The sequence below is a fragment of the Perca fluviatilis genome, chromosome 2 (assembly GCF_010015445.1).
Source record: "Perca fluviatilis chromosome 2, GENO_Pfluv_1.0, whole genome shotgun sequence".
Classification (NCBI taxonomy): domain Eukaryota; kingdom Metazoa; phylum Chordata; class Actinopteri; order Perciformes; family Percidae; genus Perca; species Perca fluviatilis.
Genome location: NC_053113.1, coordinates 517,512 through 532,511, shown reverse-complemented (window position 1 = coordinate 532,511; position 15,000 = coordinate 517,512). Strand labels below are relative to the sequence as shown.

Sequence of the window (15,000 nt, the reverse complement as noted above, 5' to 3'; positions counted from 1 at the left end):
TGAAGACGGTAGAGTCATAGTCGAGGATGAGTTGCTGAACTTTGAACGATGATATTGTGGCGATAGTAACGAGCAGTTTCAGCTCCGAGCAGATTGAGTCTTCAAAGGCAGTTTTGTCAGAACTCCTTCCACACAACAAACGGTGGATATCCCACAGGGGATCAAAGAAGGACATTAACAATGTCAAAATGTGCCTGCAAGCGCTTAATGAGTGCGGTGAAGAGACCCCAAGATTTGTATCGCACTTCCTGGATAAATTACCCCCCGTTTCATTTAAACACATCGATGTGTCTGTGCTCCTCTGGAATATGCAGCAAATCAATGCTGATATTGACTACTTAAAAAGAACTATGGGAACTCAGGTAGCTGCCTGTGAAACATTGCGGGAGGTTTCTGCTAAACTCGACAGCCGGCTGACTGCTGTGGAGGGGCACTGTGGCCCGGATGCTACTTTTCCGGCTGCCTGCCTCTCTGCTCTGGAGATACAACCGGGCCCTGCGCTCAGTGCGACAGGTCTTCCCCCGACTGTGATGGAGAAGCCGCGGGGTCCTGATTCGGCCCCCTGCCTTCCTTCTGGGGTTAATGGATGGTTGACTGTATTTCCTAGCGGGAGCGACGGCAGTCAACCAGCCCAGTCTGTAGATCCAGCCCTGGGACGAACGCAGACTCCCCCATGGAGCACGGTGGTAAAGGATGGGCGCCGACTGGAGCGGGTACCTGCGAACCCTGCCCATCGAATCCCTACACCTCGTATTGCAAACACTTCAGCGAGGTATGTGAGAAAGAAAACCGGCATAATTGGGACTGGTGTGGTTAGCAGTATACTGGCTGTCAAAACAAAGATGGTAAAGGTATTTGCTACAAAGTTTGATCTCAGTGTAGATGTCAATACTCTTAGTGAGTATTTAAAAATGAAACTGGGCCGGGAAGTAACATGTAACATAATAGAGACGACACAGAATAGATTCAGCTCCTTCTGTATCTCCGCTGAATGTAATGATGTGGCGGAGCTGTACGACCTGCAGCTTTGGCCCGCTGGGTCTTTTGTCCGACGCTACTATGAGCCTCGTCGCCCTAGAGGAGCAGACGGAGGTCCGTCTGGTCCAGAGGATGCCCCTCGCTCTCGAGATGAGGGGCTGCTGCACGGTAACGATGCTGGGGTACCTATTACATGTGTGTGCGAGGACGGGATGAAGGCCAGCTGCTCCGCTGGGAGCAACTAAACACGGATTGCGAGTAGGACATACTGCTACTGAAAGATCAAGATATCTGGTTGTGGACACATTGCTGGACGAATGTGATATTCTGTGCCTGCGAGAAACCTGGCTGGCGAAACAAGATTTAGATAAGTTGAACACTATACACATGAACTTCCAAGGGGCTGGAGAGTCCAATACTGACCTCAGTACGAGGCTGGTTCGAGGTAGGATAGCTGTTGGTGTAGCTATACTGTGGAACATCAAATATGACTCAATGGTGAAGGTGGTGCGTCTAAATGTTGACTGGACTGTTGGCCTAGAGTGTAAATGTAATGAAAAGAAATGTATTATTTTAAATGTTTATACACCGTATGAATCATATGAGCATGAGGATGAATTTCTGAACAGGTTAGCTTTTATTCATTCATTCATTCATAGAGGATAACAGATCATCTTGTGTCTATGTTATGGGTGATTTTAATGCTGGCATGTCTGATAGCAAATCCTTATTTGCAGCACACCTGCAGCAGTTTTGTAATGAGTCTAAATTAATTTTATCGAGTAAAGCTTTGTTGCCTGACACAAGTTTTACTTATGTTAGTGAGGCGTGGCATACAACATCTTGGCTGGACCATATTGTGACCACAGCTGATGCTGATGCCTCACTGAGTAATGTGGAGATTGGTTATGAACTTGCTACCTCTGATCACATACCTATTGCTGCACTGATAGATGTTGAGAATGTTCCCCTGCTGTCCAGAAATAATAATGTTGCTTCCTCAAGTAAACTGGACTGGTCAAAACTGAGCAAAGAGGTGGTGGCTGGATACACACTGCGAACGGAAAGTCTCTTAAATAATATTGCCCTGCCTCATGAGGCCCTAATGTGTTCAGATATGAATTGTAAGGATGCGCAACATGTTGAAAAACTTTGTGCCATGTATGATGTTATTGTGAAATGTCTTAATGCTTCTAGTGAACCCTTCTGTAAAAGTAATGTAGTAAATGTAAGGTACTTAACATCAGACCTGGGTGGAATGAGTTTGTGGCTGAGCAGTATGCTGAGGCAAGAGAGGCCTTTAGACTCTGGTCAGAGGCAGGTAGGCCTAGACATGGGGTATTGTTGGATAGGAAAAAATTGACAAATGCTAAAGTTAAGTATGCACTCCGTTTTATTAAGAAAAATGAAAACACAATGAGAGCACACTCGCTAGCCAGAAAGCTACAGAATTACAACCTTACTGACTTTTGGAAGGAGGTTAAAGTAATGAATAATAATAAAACAACCTTTCCGGTTGATATTGAAGGGGTTGGTGGCCCAGAAAAAATAGCTGAGCTTTGGTGTAAGCACTACAGTGATCTTTTTAATTGTCTTAAAAGTAATTCAGTTAGAATCAATCATGAACATATTGATTTCTCAGCAGATATGATAGTTAGGGCAGCAGCTATTTATGATGCTATTCATATGTTGGATAACAACAAAGCCTGCGGTATGGATTGCATTACTGGAGAACATCTAAAATATGCCAGCCATAAGCTCTGCCCTCTGCTCTCCATGTGCTTTAATGGTTGTCTGGTTCATGGTGTCCTGCCAAATGCTATTATGTCTGTAATGTTAGTACCTGTGCTTAAAGACAAGGCTGGTAAGCTCAATAGTATTGACATTTATCGACCAATTGCATTAGCCAGTATCTTGTCGAAAGTACTGGAGAGAATATTGCTAACAAAGCTAGAAATGTATGTCCTTACTACTGACAATCAGTTTGGGTTCAAAAGAAAACATGGAACTGACCTGTGTATCTATGCTCTTAAAGAGATTCTGTCCAGGTACACAAGCTTAAATTAATCTGTATTCCTATGCTTTATTGATGCGTCTAAGGCATTTGATAGAATTAATCATGAACGATTGTTCGTAAAATTGCTAGATAGAGGTGCCCCTAAGTTTTGGTACGCCCACCAAACGTTTCAGGTTAAATGGGACAATGTTGTATCTGCTCCATTCTGTGTGAGTAACGGAGTGCGGCAAGGAGGAATTCTGTCTCCTATTTTATTTAATGTTTATATGGATGAATTATCAAATCAGCTAAATAGGTTAAAAAAACGGCTGTCTTGTGGGCAACACTATTGTTAATCATCTTATGTATGCAGACGACCTGGTCCTGCTCTGTCCATATAGTGTTGGGCTGCAGCAGATGCTGAAGGTGTGTTCTCAGTATGGCCTTGAGTATGACATAAAGTATAACGCTAAGAAAAGTCACATAATGATAGTTAGAAGCGACGAGGACAGGAAATTCAACCTTTTATTTGTCAGATAGTCCTCTTGCTGTGTGCGAGGAAATTAAATATTTAGGTCATGTCATATCTGATGACTGGACGGATGACAAAGACCTCTACCGACAGCGCTGTAAAATTTACTCTCAAGCTAACATGCTTATAAGGAAGTTTTCCATGTGCTCTGACTCTGTGAAGTGTTCTCTGTTTAGAACCTACATCACACCGCTATATACTGCTCAACTGTGGTCTAACTATAAGAAAAAGAGTATGCAGAGGCTCAAGGTTGCATATAATGATGCAATGAGGCTGCTGCTCCGTGTCCCTAGGTGGCATAGTGCCAGCCATTTGTTCGTGTCCACTAGAGTGCCAACCTGTGAGGCACTCTTAAAACGACATGTTTAGTTTCGTGTGTCGCCTGGACAAGTCAGAGAACCACATAATTGAAGCTCTAGTCAGCCCTGTGAAAAGCTGTTACAGATACACTTCTAGGTTAAGACAGCATTGGTGCAATAGTCAGTATATCTTATAGGTTAATACTTAGCCCCGCCCACAACATTCGAGGTCGCGAAGTGCGCTCTGGACTTGATCCGTTGTGGAGTAACTAAGCTCGAACCAGAGCTGTTTGGACCAATCAAATTGTCAGGACCAATCAGCTTTATATACGATGATGGACAGATGATCAACAGTAACGTAATCAGCTAAAGTTTAATTGGAAAGTTTAATTTATCAGCTGTCCCCGATGGTCGCTAAGAAGTTGGGGCGCGCACGTCACATACTCCGTTGTTCTGATTGGTTGTAGGTCTATCAATTGCTCTGATTGGTTGTAGGTCTATCAATTGCTCTGATTGGTTGTAGGTCTATCAACTGAACCGGGAAATAAAATGCCTCTGCACTCAATTGGATAGACCTATAACCAATCAGAGCAACAGATAGACCTACAACCAATCAGAGCAACGGACACAGACGTCACAGAAGCTATCTATTTAAAATTAATGCGCTGTTGATATCTTCTATAACAGACGCGATGGCAGCCATCTTTGCTGTAAACTAATTCAACCCAAGCGCTCTTTGTTGACGTGCTTGATTAGGTTACAGTTGATCATCTGTCCGTCATCGTACAAAGCCCGCCCCCTTGACATTTTGATTGGTCCGAACAGCTCTGGTTTGAGAATAGTTGCTCCACAACGGATCAAGCCCAGACCGAACTTCCCAACCTTAAAATGTTGTGGGCGGGGCTAAGTTCGGATGGCGTCCAGGCTACCAGAAACATGGTGCATGAGGTGTTTGTTCCATTTACAGAAAGTAATTTAAATTAGATGTATTTACAGAACGAGGTACAGGCATGAATAGTTCAGCGTGATCATCACGTATAGCTTCAGCGAAGTGTTGAAAGAAGCAGAAATAAGGTTATATATGATAAGAACATACAATGGAAAAGCCATTTGGATACCTGGAAACTTCTTGTTGGCGAACGCAAAGAGAAATTGCTGTCAGATTAAAGGAGAAAGCAGAGAGTTGAGGAGGTTAATGTGCAGACTGCAGGCCCGTGTTAGGTTTCCTCTGATTGGTGGAGATGAACTCGGGCTCTCGGGAGTGGTTGTAATTATCTCCAGTCTGTGGGAATATGGACGCAAACTGGCTTTCATTTGTAACAACGACCAATGGAGACCGGCACTGACTTCTCTCTCTCTCTCTCTCTCTCTCTCTCTCTCTCTCTCTCTCTCTCTCTAACTGAACCTCTGTGTGTCTTTCATAATCAGCTGGAAAAAATAAACTCCGTCTCTTGATGGGAATCTTTCCAGTTTCTATGGGAATGTTCCTCCAGTGGACATTCTTCATATCTACCATATGCTTTAAATTCTTCATGCATTGCGTTTAGGCTCAGGTGATCACCGAGAGTACAGATTGCAGTAAAAATACTTGGGTGAAAGTCTTGTGTTTTCTCCTTACATTCTTCAGGACATGAACTCCTGTTTCCTGGGTGAAAGTCTTGTGTTTTCTCCTTAACCTCTTCAGGACATGAACAACTGTTTCCTGGGTGAAAGTCTTGTGTTTTCTCCTTAACCTCTTCAGGACATGAACACCTGTTTCCTGGGTGAAAGTCTTGTGTTTTCTCCTTAACTTCTCCAGGACATGAACACCTGTTTCCTGGGTGACAGTCTTGTGTTTTCTCCTTAACTTCTTCAGGACATGAACACCTGTTTCCTGGGTGAAAGTCTTGTGTTTTCTCCTTAACTTCTTCAGGACATGAACACCTGTTTCCTGGGTGAAAGTCTTGTGTTTTCTCCTTAACTTCTCCAGGACATGAACACCTGTTTCCTGGGTGAAAGTCTTGTGTTTTCTCCTTAACTTCTTCAGGACATGAACACCTGTTTCCTGGGTGAAAGTCTTGTGTTTTCTCCTTAACTTCTTCCAGGACATGAACTCCTGTTTCCTAGGTGAAAGTCTTGTGTTTTCTCCTTAACTTCTTCCAGGACATGAACTCCTGTTTCCTAGGTGAAAGTCTTGTGTTTTCTCCTTAACTTCTTCAGGACATGAACACCTGTTTCCTGGGTGAAAGTATTGTGTTTTCTCCTTAACTTCTTCCAGGACATGAACACCTGTTTCCTGGGTGAAAGTCTTGTGTTTTCTCCTTAACTTCTTCCAGGACATGAACACCTGTTTCCTGGGTGAAAGTCTTGTGTTTTCTCCTTAACTTCTTCAGGACATGAACACCTGTTTCCTGGGTGAAAGTCTTGTGTTTTCTCCTTAACTTCTCCAGGACATGAACTCCTGTTTCCTGGGTGAAAGTCTTGTGTTTTCTCCTTAAGTTCTTCAGGACATGAACACCTGTTTCCTGGGTGAAAGTCTTGTGTTTTCTCCTTAACTTCTTCAGGACATGAACACCTGTTTCCTGGGTGAAAGTCTTGTGTTTTCTCCTTAACTTCTCCAGGACATGAACTCCTGTTTCCTGGGTGAAAGTCTTGTGTTTTCTCCTTAAGTTCTTCAGGACATGAACACCTGTTTCCTGGGTGAAAGTCTTGTGTTTTCTCCTTAACTTCTTCAGGACATGAACACCTGTTTCCTGGGTGAAAGTCTTGTGTTTTCTCCTTAACTTCTTCCAGGACATGAACACCTGTTTCCTGGGTGAAAGTCTTGTGTTTTCTCCTTAACTTCTTCCAGGACATGAACACCTGTTTCCTGGGTGAAAGTCTTGTGTTTTCTCCTTAACTTCTTCCAGGACATGAACACCTGTTTCCTGGGTGAAAGTCTTGTGTTTTCTCCTTAACTTCTTCCAGGACATGAACACCTGTTTCCTGGGTGAAAGTCTTGTGTTTTCTCCTTAACTTCTTCCAGGACATGAACACCTGTTTCCTGGGTGAAAGTCTTGTGTTTTCTCCTTAACTTCTTCCAGACCATGAACTGATGACGGTAATAAATACGTGGAATACACACCAATTACACAGCTTTACTTTTCAGGGCTATATTTACGAAATGTTGCACGAGAACAGCCTTTCTGTGGAGCTGGGAGTGAGATGAAAACACGTATCTGGTTTAGATTATATAAATGTTTTTCGGAGAGACTGATGGATGATGGTGATCATGATGATGATGATGAAGATGGATAAGAGCTTACAGATCATCCAAAAGTTCACGGAAAAGCTTAATCCTCTGGAGAGCAGGAATATCATTACTGTGACAGTGAACTGAATATCTTTTGAATTGTGGACGACATCTTGGGCTTTTTTTTTTTTTGGGAAGACACATGGGATCCACATTTTTCACCATTTTCTGACATTTTAAAGACCAAACAACAACAGATAATCCTCACATTAATCCACAATGAAAATTACTTTCCCTGCAGCTCTATTAGCATGAGATTAGCATGAGATATTGTAGCTTCAGTAGCAACATTTTTTGCAAGAAACCAGCTGTGGCCAATGACGTGTACATGAGCAGTTCCTGCTGAAGTCATCAGTCTGTGGAAGCTATTACTGCCGCTCTGAATCCCTGTGATTAACGTTTCTCTCTCTCTCCTTTCTCCCCCCATCGTTACCTTGACCTCCTTCCTTCTCTCCCTTCCTCTCTCCACCCCCCACCCACCCCCCCCTCCATTCCTTCAGACTTCCCCCTTTTTCTCGCTGCTCTCTTCCCATCTTCCCATCTCTGATTCTGATGTTATTGTCTCTCTCTCTCTCTCTTACTCTCTCTCTCTCTCTCTCTCTCTCTCTCTCTCTCTGTCTCTCTCTCTCTCTCTGTCTCTCTCTGTCTCTCTCTCTCTCTGTCTCTCTCTCTCTCTCTCTCTCTCTCCTCTCTCCCCCCTTTTCTCACTCTCTCTCCCTCTCTTTTTTTTTTTTTTTATAATATATATATATGCTATATATGTTTTTTTCTTTTTAATATATATATATATATTTATATTATATATGCTTTATATATGTGTATTATAATTTATATGTATATATATATATTTTTTTATTTTATATATATGTTATATATATGTATGTATATGCTATATGTATATATGTTATATGTTATATATATGTATGTATATATGTATAATGTGTGTGGTTATGTGTATATGTATGTATGTGTGTGTATGTGTGTTATTGTGTATGTGTGTGTGTGTGTATATTGTGTTTGTGTGTATGTATTTTTTGTGTATGTGTGTGTGTTTTGTGTGTGTATGTATGTTTTATGCTTTTATGTATGTGTGTGTTTGTAAATATTTGGTTTATGTTTTTGTATATGTATTATGTTTATTGTAAATATATGTTTTTATATGTTATATGTTTGTAATGGTGTATATGTTTTTTATTGGTGATAATATGATAGTATATAATTATGTATATGTAATATATGTAATATATGTAATATATTTGGTTTTTTTTTATTTTGTTTATATATATGTATATATGTTATATATATCACATATATATCTCTATCTTATCGTTTCATTTGGACTGTCATTCTCTCATATCTTTCCTTTTTTCTCGCTGTGGATGTTTGTCAGGAATGGGCAGCTGAGGAGCCTCCTCTGTCCTCCATCGTCTCCTTTCACCTCCTCCGTCATCCCCCCTTTATTTTTCTTCCTGCGTCTCCTCAAATCTTTTGGACAACTTGGCATCTTCCTCCTCACATCTTTGGCATCTTACTTGCCCAAGGCCATTGTTGAACACTGGCTTTCTTGCTGTTTCTGTTCAACTTTTTAGATGACTCTCTCTAAACCGAATGCACAAATGAAATAATTGGAATAAGTACTGTAAACATTTGTTTAGAAATTATACTTAATTAAAACCTGTTGAGTGCCAGTAGCTTCTACTTTCTTTTGAGTTTGGCAAACGTATTACTTCGGATTAATATACTCATCTTTTGAACAAAAAAGATTATTGACTTGTACTTTTTTTTTTTTTTTTTTTTTTTATTAGTAAATTAATCAGTTTTGATGTTAAAGGTCCCATGGCATGAAAATGTCACTTTATGAGTTTTTTTTTTTTTAACATTAATATGAGTTCCCCCAGCCTGCCTATGGTCCCCCAGTGGCTAGAAATGGTGATAGGTGTAAACCGAGCCCTGGGTATCCTGCTCTGCCTTTGAGAAAATGAAAGCTCAGATGGACCAATCAGGAATCTTCTCCTTATGAGGTCATAAGGGGCAAGGTTACCTCCCCTTACTCTGCTTTGCCCGCCCAGAGAATTTGGCCCACCCATGAGAGAGAGAGAGACATCATGGCTTTCAAACGAGCAACGAGCAAAGTGGCAGTTGGTCAAGACCACACCCCCACCCTCCACCTTGCCCCCCCCCTCTCCTCCTCAATAGCTACAGACACAGAATTGGTACATCCTAAGGAAAGCTCATTGTGGGACTGGCTCTAGTGGCTGTAATTCTGCACCAAGGCTGAATTTGGGAAAGAGACTTCAGATACAGTATTAGGGGACAACTAAGGTCTATATAAAAGGGCTTTCGGATACAGTATTAGGGGACAACTAAGGTCTATATAAAGAGACTTCAGATACAGTATTAGGGGACAACTAAGGTCTATATAAAAGAGACTTCAGATACAGTATTAGGGGACAACTAAGGTCTATATAAAAGAGACTTCAGATACAGTATTAGGGGACCACTAAGGTCTATATAAAAGAGACTTCAGATACAGTATTAGGGGACCACTAAGGCCTATATAAAGAGACTTCAGATACAGTATTAGGGGACCACTAAGGTCTATATAAAAGACTTCAGATACAGTATTAGGGGACCACTAAGGTCTATATAAAAGAGACTTCAGATACAGTATTAGGGGACCACTAAGGTCTATATAAAAGAGACTTCAGATACAGTATTAGGGGACCACTAAGGCCTATATAAAGAGACTTCAGATACAGTATTAGGGGACCACTAAGGTCTATATAAAAGAGACTTCAGATACAGTATTAGGGGACCACTAAGGTCTATATAAAGAGACTTCAGATACAGTATTAGGGGACCACTAAGGCCTATATAAAGAGACTTCAGATACAGTATTAGGGGACCACTAAGGCCTATATAAAGAGACTTCAGATACAGTATTAGGGGACCACTAAGGTCTATATAAAAGAGACTTCAGATACAGTATTAGGGGACCACTAAGGCCTATATAAAAGAGACTTCAGATACAGTATTAGGGGACCACTAAGGTCTATATACAGTGTTAGCCTCTCTCCACAACGTGTAGCTCACGTTTAAAGACTCTATTTGTCCATTGTTTATTTCTAAAGAAACACGACAATGTATAAAAGGCTCCATTACCTTGTACCTCACGTTATGGCTCCGTAGCAGACGCTTTTATAACAATAGGCTAACGATTGTGTCATAACCACGAGACTTACTGTCACACAGTAGAGGAATTACCGTATAGTACAGGAGAAGCTCACAGGCAGTTTGGACTTACATTATCTGTTTAGGTTTAATGACTAATGTTAACTAGCATGTTAGTGATCAGTAATTAGCCTGTGTCTATGTTATCTCCTTACATATACCTACGCTCTCCGTCTCTGTAAGATTGGGAATGATTTAGATTTCTCTCGGCACAGCTACCAGAAGACTTCCAACTTTCAGACAGGTTGCTCAAGTCACATTTACTTTGTCTCTCTCAGTTGGAGGCTGCTCAGTAACGCTCAGCCAGCACCGGGAAAGAGACTTCTAATATCCTTCACTGGTCTCCGTCCAGAGACACGGGCTCTGGTGGTCCATTTTATATATATAATGTCTATGGTATTTCCAGCTTTTTTCTAGTGAAGGGGGTTTTCTTTGGCAATCTTTTAAACATGACATGCTTGTTCAAACCCACCGGCGTTGATTTGGGGTTGGAAGGGTAAGGGGCTTTTCACACGGGGAGGGAACGCCACTTGGCCTCCGTAGTGGCGTGTAAATGTGTTAATACGACCGGTAACCTCGTATGGTCTGCAGGACTTACCGGGATATCTGCTCTGTTTAAGGGTTGTTAAATTCTGATTCTGATGTTATTGTCTCTCTCCCTCCGTCCCTCTCTCTCCCTCTCTCTCTCTCCCTCCCTCCCTCTCTCTCCCTCCCCTCCCCCCTACAGTTCGGTGGCGGTGTTGAGGGACTGCATGAAGAACCAGAGTCTGGTTCGTTTCTTCCAGGAGAGACAGACGACTCTGAGCCATTCGTTACCCCTGGAGACGTACCTGCTCAAACCGGTTCAGAGGATCCTCAAATACCACCTACTACTACAGGTAATACCCCAAATACTACAGGTAGTACCTCAAATACAACCTGCTGCTACAGGTAATACCCCAAATACTACAGGTAGTACCTCAAATACAACCTGCTGCTACAGGTAATACCCCAAATACTACAGGTAGTACCTCAAATACCACCTGCTACTACAGGTAATACCCCAAATACTACAGGTAGTACCTCAAATACCACCTGCTACTACAGGTAATACCCCAAATACTACAGATAGTACCTCAAATACCACCTTCTGCAAAGACATATTCAGACTGGACAAAGGCAGACATAAATATGTTGAATACTCCACTGTGATTGGCTAGTTAAGTTTTCTCTCTGAATACTCCACTGTGATTGGCTAGTTAAGGCTTCTCTCTGAATACTCCACTGTGATTGGCTAGTTAAGTCTTCTCTCTGAATACTCCACTGTGATTGGCTAGTTAAGTCTTCTCTCTGAATACTCCACTGTGATTGGCTAGTTAAGTCTTCTCTCTGAATACTCCACTGTGATTGGCTAGTTAAGTCTTCTCTCTGAATACTCCACTGTGATTGGCTAGTTAAGTCTTCTCTCTGAATACTCCACTGTGATTGGCTAGTTAAGTCTTCTCTCTGAATAACAGGCTTCTGATTCACATTTCATCAGTCCAGTCAGCTTGATTTTGATGATTTTAAACTGGGTCAGTGGCGCCATCTTGTGGCAGGAAAAGGTTACTGCAGACAGTCCTGCTGCACTGCATGTTACATCACAATTATTAGGCTTTCCGTTCAAAGCAACTTACATTTTTTCCTCTACGTACACACACATTCTGAGCAATTTAGGGTTCAGTACAAAATGTATTCTTTCTTTTTATAAATGTAGCACAAAAAGTAAAGAGATTTGTGTTTGGTAGATTATTTCTCTGTGGTAACTATGCTTATTTGCAATAAATCTTATACCGTTGGAAAGCCTCTTTAGTTCCCCATTTGTAAGGGACATGCATTTGTGGGATGTGCAGCATGTGAAATATTTGCCAAATCTTCTCTGCCAATGCCAAACAGCTTATTCTGCTGCTGCTATTGACACTTGTTTTGAGCTTCTGGTACCCCCAATCAGGCACCTGATTGGAAGACACAGAAAACGCTTTGCTGATTGCTGCACCGATAGAGTAACACCTTTTGGTGGAGGCAGTGTGCCAGCAGTCCTGACCTCAACCCCACTGAACGCTTGTGGGATCAGCTTGGGCGTGCTGTTCGTGCCAGAGTGAACAACACAACGAAGTTGGCTGACATGCGACAAATGCTGGTTGAAGAATGGGGATGCCATCCCACAGCAGTGTGTGACCGGGCTGGTGACCAGCAGGAGGAGGAGGTGCCAGGCTGTTGTGGCTGTGTATGATTCTTCCACACGCTACTGAGGCTCCTGGTTGTGAAATGAATGAATTGTTAAATTGCCAATATGTCTTGTTTCTTCAAACTTTAATCATCCAATCCATCAAACACCAAACGAGTCAATGGCAGAATAAGCTGTTTGGCATTGGCAGAGACGATTTGCCTAATGTTTCATGGGCGCAACCCACATACTCAGCCCTGCTGCTAATCCCACAAATGCATGCTACTTACAAATGGGGCACCCTTTGAAAGGGAACTAAACAGGCTTTCCAACGGTATAAGATTTATTGCCAAAAACCATTGTTACCACAGAGAAATAATCTACCAAACACATATGTCCTTACTTTTTGTGCTAAGGTCGTTTTCACACCGACAGCCTTTAGTTCAGTTGAATCGAACTAAAGTTTGTTTGCCCCGCTGGTGCGGTTCGTTTGGGCAGGTGAGAACGCGGCAATCGAACTCTGGATGCGCACCAAAGGCGGACCAAACAAGCGTACTGAGACCTGCTTGATGAGGTGGTCTCGGTGCGCTTTCAATCAAACTCTGGAGCGCTTCGTTCGTGGTGAGAACGTGATCCGTACTCGAACCGCACCAACTAATATGTACTCCGCAAGTCTGAGCTAGTGTCTCCTGTAGTCAGGTGTGTCTAGCAGTCTGCGATGCAGCCGAGCAGCAAACTGTAGCAGCTCGCTACAGAGAGAGTGTTCCTATCACATAAATAGACTGCAGTCAAGCTCGCCGTCCGTCACTCGTATCTCCGTGGTCAAACTAGCTGCCGCTAAAATGGACATTTTTCACAGCAGACATTTTGACTTGTCATAGTAGGAAGAGCACACCTGAAATAGATCACCTTAACAATGGCTCAACTCCATCAAGTGTCCCAGTAAGCTATTTCAGTGAGCCAGCATGTACAATACCAGGACCTCTCCTAAGTGGAATGCAGCCATCATTAATGGTTTAATACCAGGGTCTCTCCTAAGTGGAATGCAGCCATCAGTGATGGTTTAATACCAGGGTCTCTCCTAAGTGGAATGCAGCCATCAGTGATGGTTTAATACCAGGGCCTCTCCTAAGTGGAATGCAGCCATCAGTAATGGTTTAATACCAGGGCCTCTCCTAAGTGGAATGCAGCCATCATTAATGGTTTAATACCAGGGTCTCTCCTAAGTGGAATGCAGCCATCAGTAATGGTTTAATACCAGGACCTCTCCTAAGTGGAATGCAGCCATCAGTAATGGTTTAATACCAGGGCCTCTCCTAAGTGGAATGCAGCCATCATTAATGGTTTAATACCAGGGTCTCTCCTAAGTGGAATGCAGCCATCAGTAATGGTTTAATACCAGGACCTCTCCTAAGTGGAATGCAGCCATCAGTAATGGTTTAATACCAGGACCTCTCCTAAGTGGGATGCAGCCATCATTAATGGTTTAATACCAGGACCTCTCCTAAGTGGAATACAGCCATCAGTAATGGTTTAATACCAGGACCTCTCCTAAGTGGGATGCAGCCATCATTAATGGTTTAATACCAGGACCTCTCCTAAGTGGAATGCAGCCATCAGTAATGGTTTAATACCAGGACCTCTCCTAAGTGGGATGCAGCCATCATTAATGGGTTTGAATACACCTGTGCTTTTCCTACTATGACATGTCAACATGTCTGCTGTGAAAATGGTCTGTTGGAGACAGGCGCCGACAGAGCAGAGCGAAGTCTCGGTGACCAGAGCAGATGTAGTAACATCTCTCGCCAAACAATGTCTGATAATTTTAATGAAATGAGCTGCTTTGACCATGGAGATGCAAGAAATATGCACTAGTCCAGAACACAGGACCTTTTTCATGTATTTACTTTCTTGCTCCCGCCCCCAAGACACATCCGACCAATAAGAGGAGTGGACGTTCTTGCGTGATTTGTAATGAAGCATTTTCGTACGCTTGGATTTTTCACCGACTGATTCGGACCAAAGCAAACGAACTAAGTTTATATCCACACTTTGACGAAGCATCTGTTTCTGGGACATTGTCCACATTCAGAGTTTTTTGGGATGAGCTTTGTTACAGAAATGTTCAATGTCCGAATGTCTTTCCCAGGAACTTTCTAAGCACTTTGACAAGAGCGCCCCCGGATATGAGGTCATCGAGGACGCCATCATCACGATGACAGCGGTGGCCTGGTACATCAACGACATGAAGAGGAAGCAGGAGCACGCGGTGCGACTACAGGTCAGACTATACGCTACCTTTTATACACCCAAAACCTCGTCTCACACTTCCAGAATAAACTCCTATTCTCCCGATCTTCTAACCCTAAACCCTAAACCCTAAACCCTAACCCGGAACCCCGAATCCCTTAACACCCTAACCCAACCCATCCATTCATCCAGTAAATAATCAACGGATTAATCCACAACGAAAGGAACAGTTAGTTGCAGCTCTAGTGAGGATTGGAG

General features: G+C 42.6%; 1 protein-coding gene across 6 annotated transcripts in view; it reads left to right on the top strand.

Annotated features, from left to right (window-relative positions):
* The window catches only part of plekhg2 (pleckstrin homology domain containing, family G (with RhoGef domain) member 2), a 240,143-nt gene that overhangs the window by 181,184 nt on the left and 43,959 nt on the right, over positions 1–15,000 (top strand). For all 6 annotated transcript variants that reach the window (XM_039822798.1, XM_039822818.1, XM_039822788.1 and 3 more), the window contains exons 6-7: positions 11,035–11,185; positions 14,642–14,773. In XM_039822798.1, the coding sequence (XP_039678732.1) occupies positions 11,035–11,185; positions 14,642–14,773 (283 nt within the window). The remainder of the gene's footprint in view (positions 1–11,034; positions 11,186–14,641; positions 14,774–15,000) is intronic.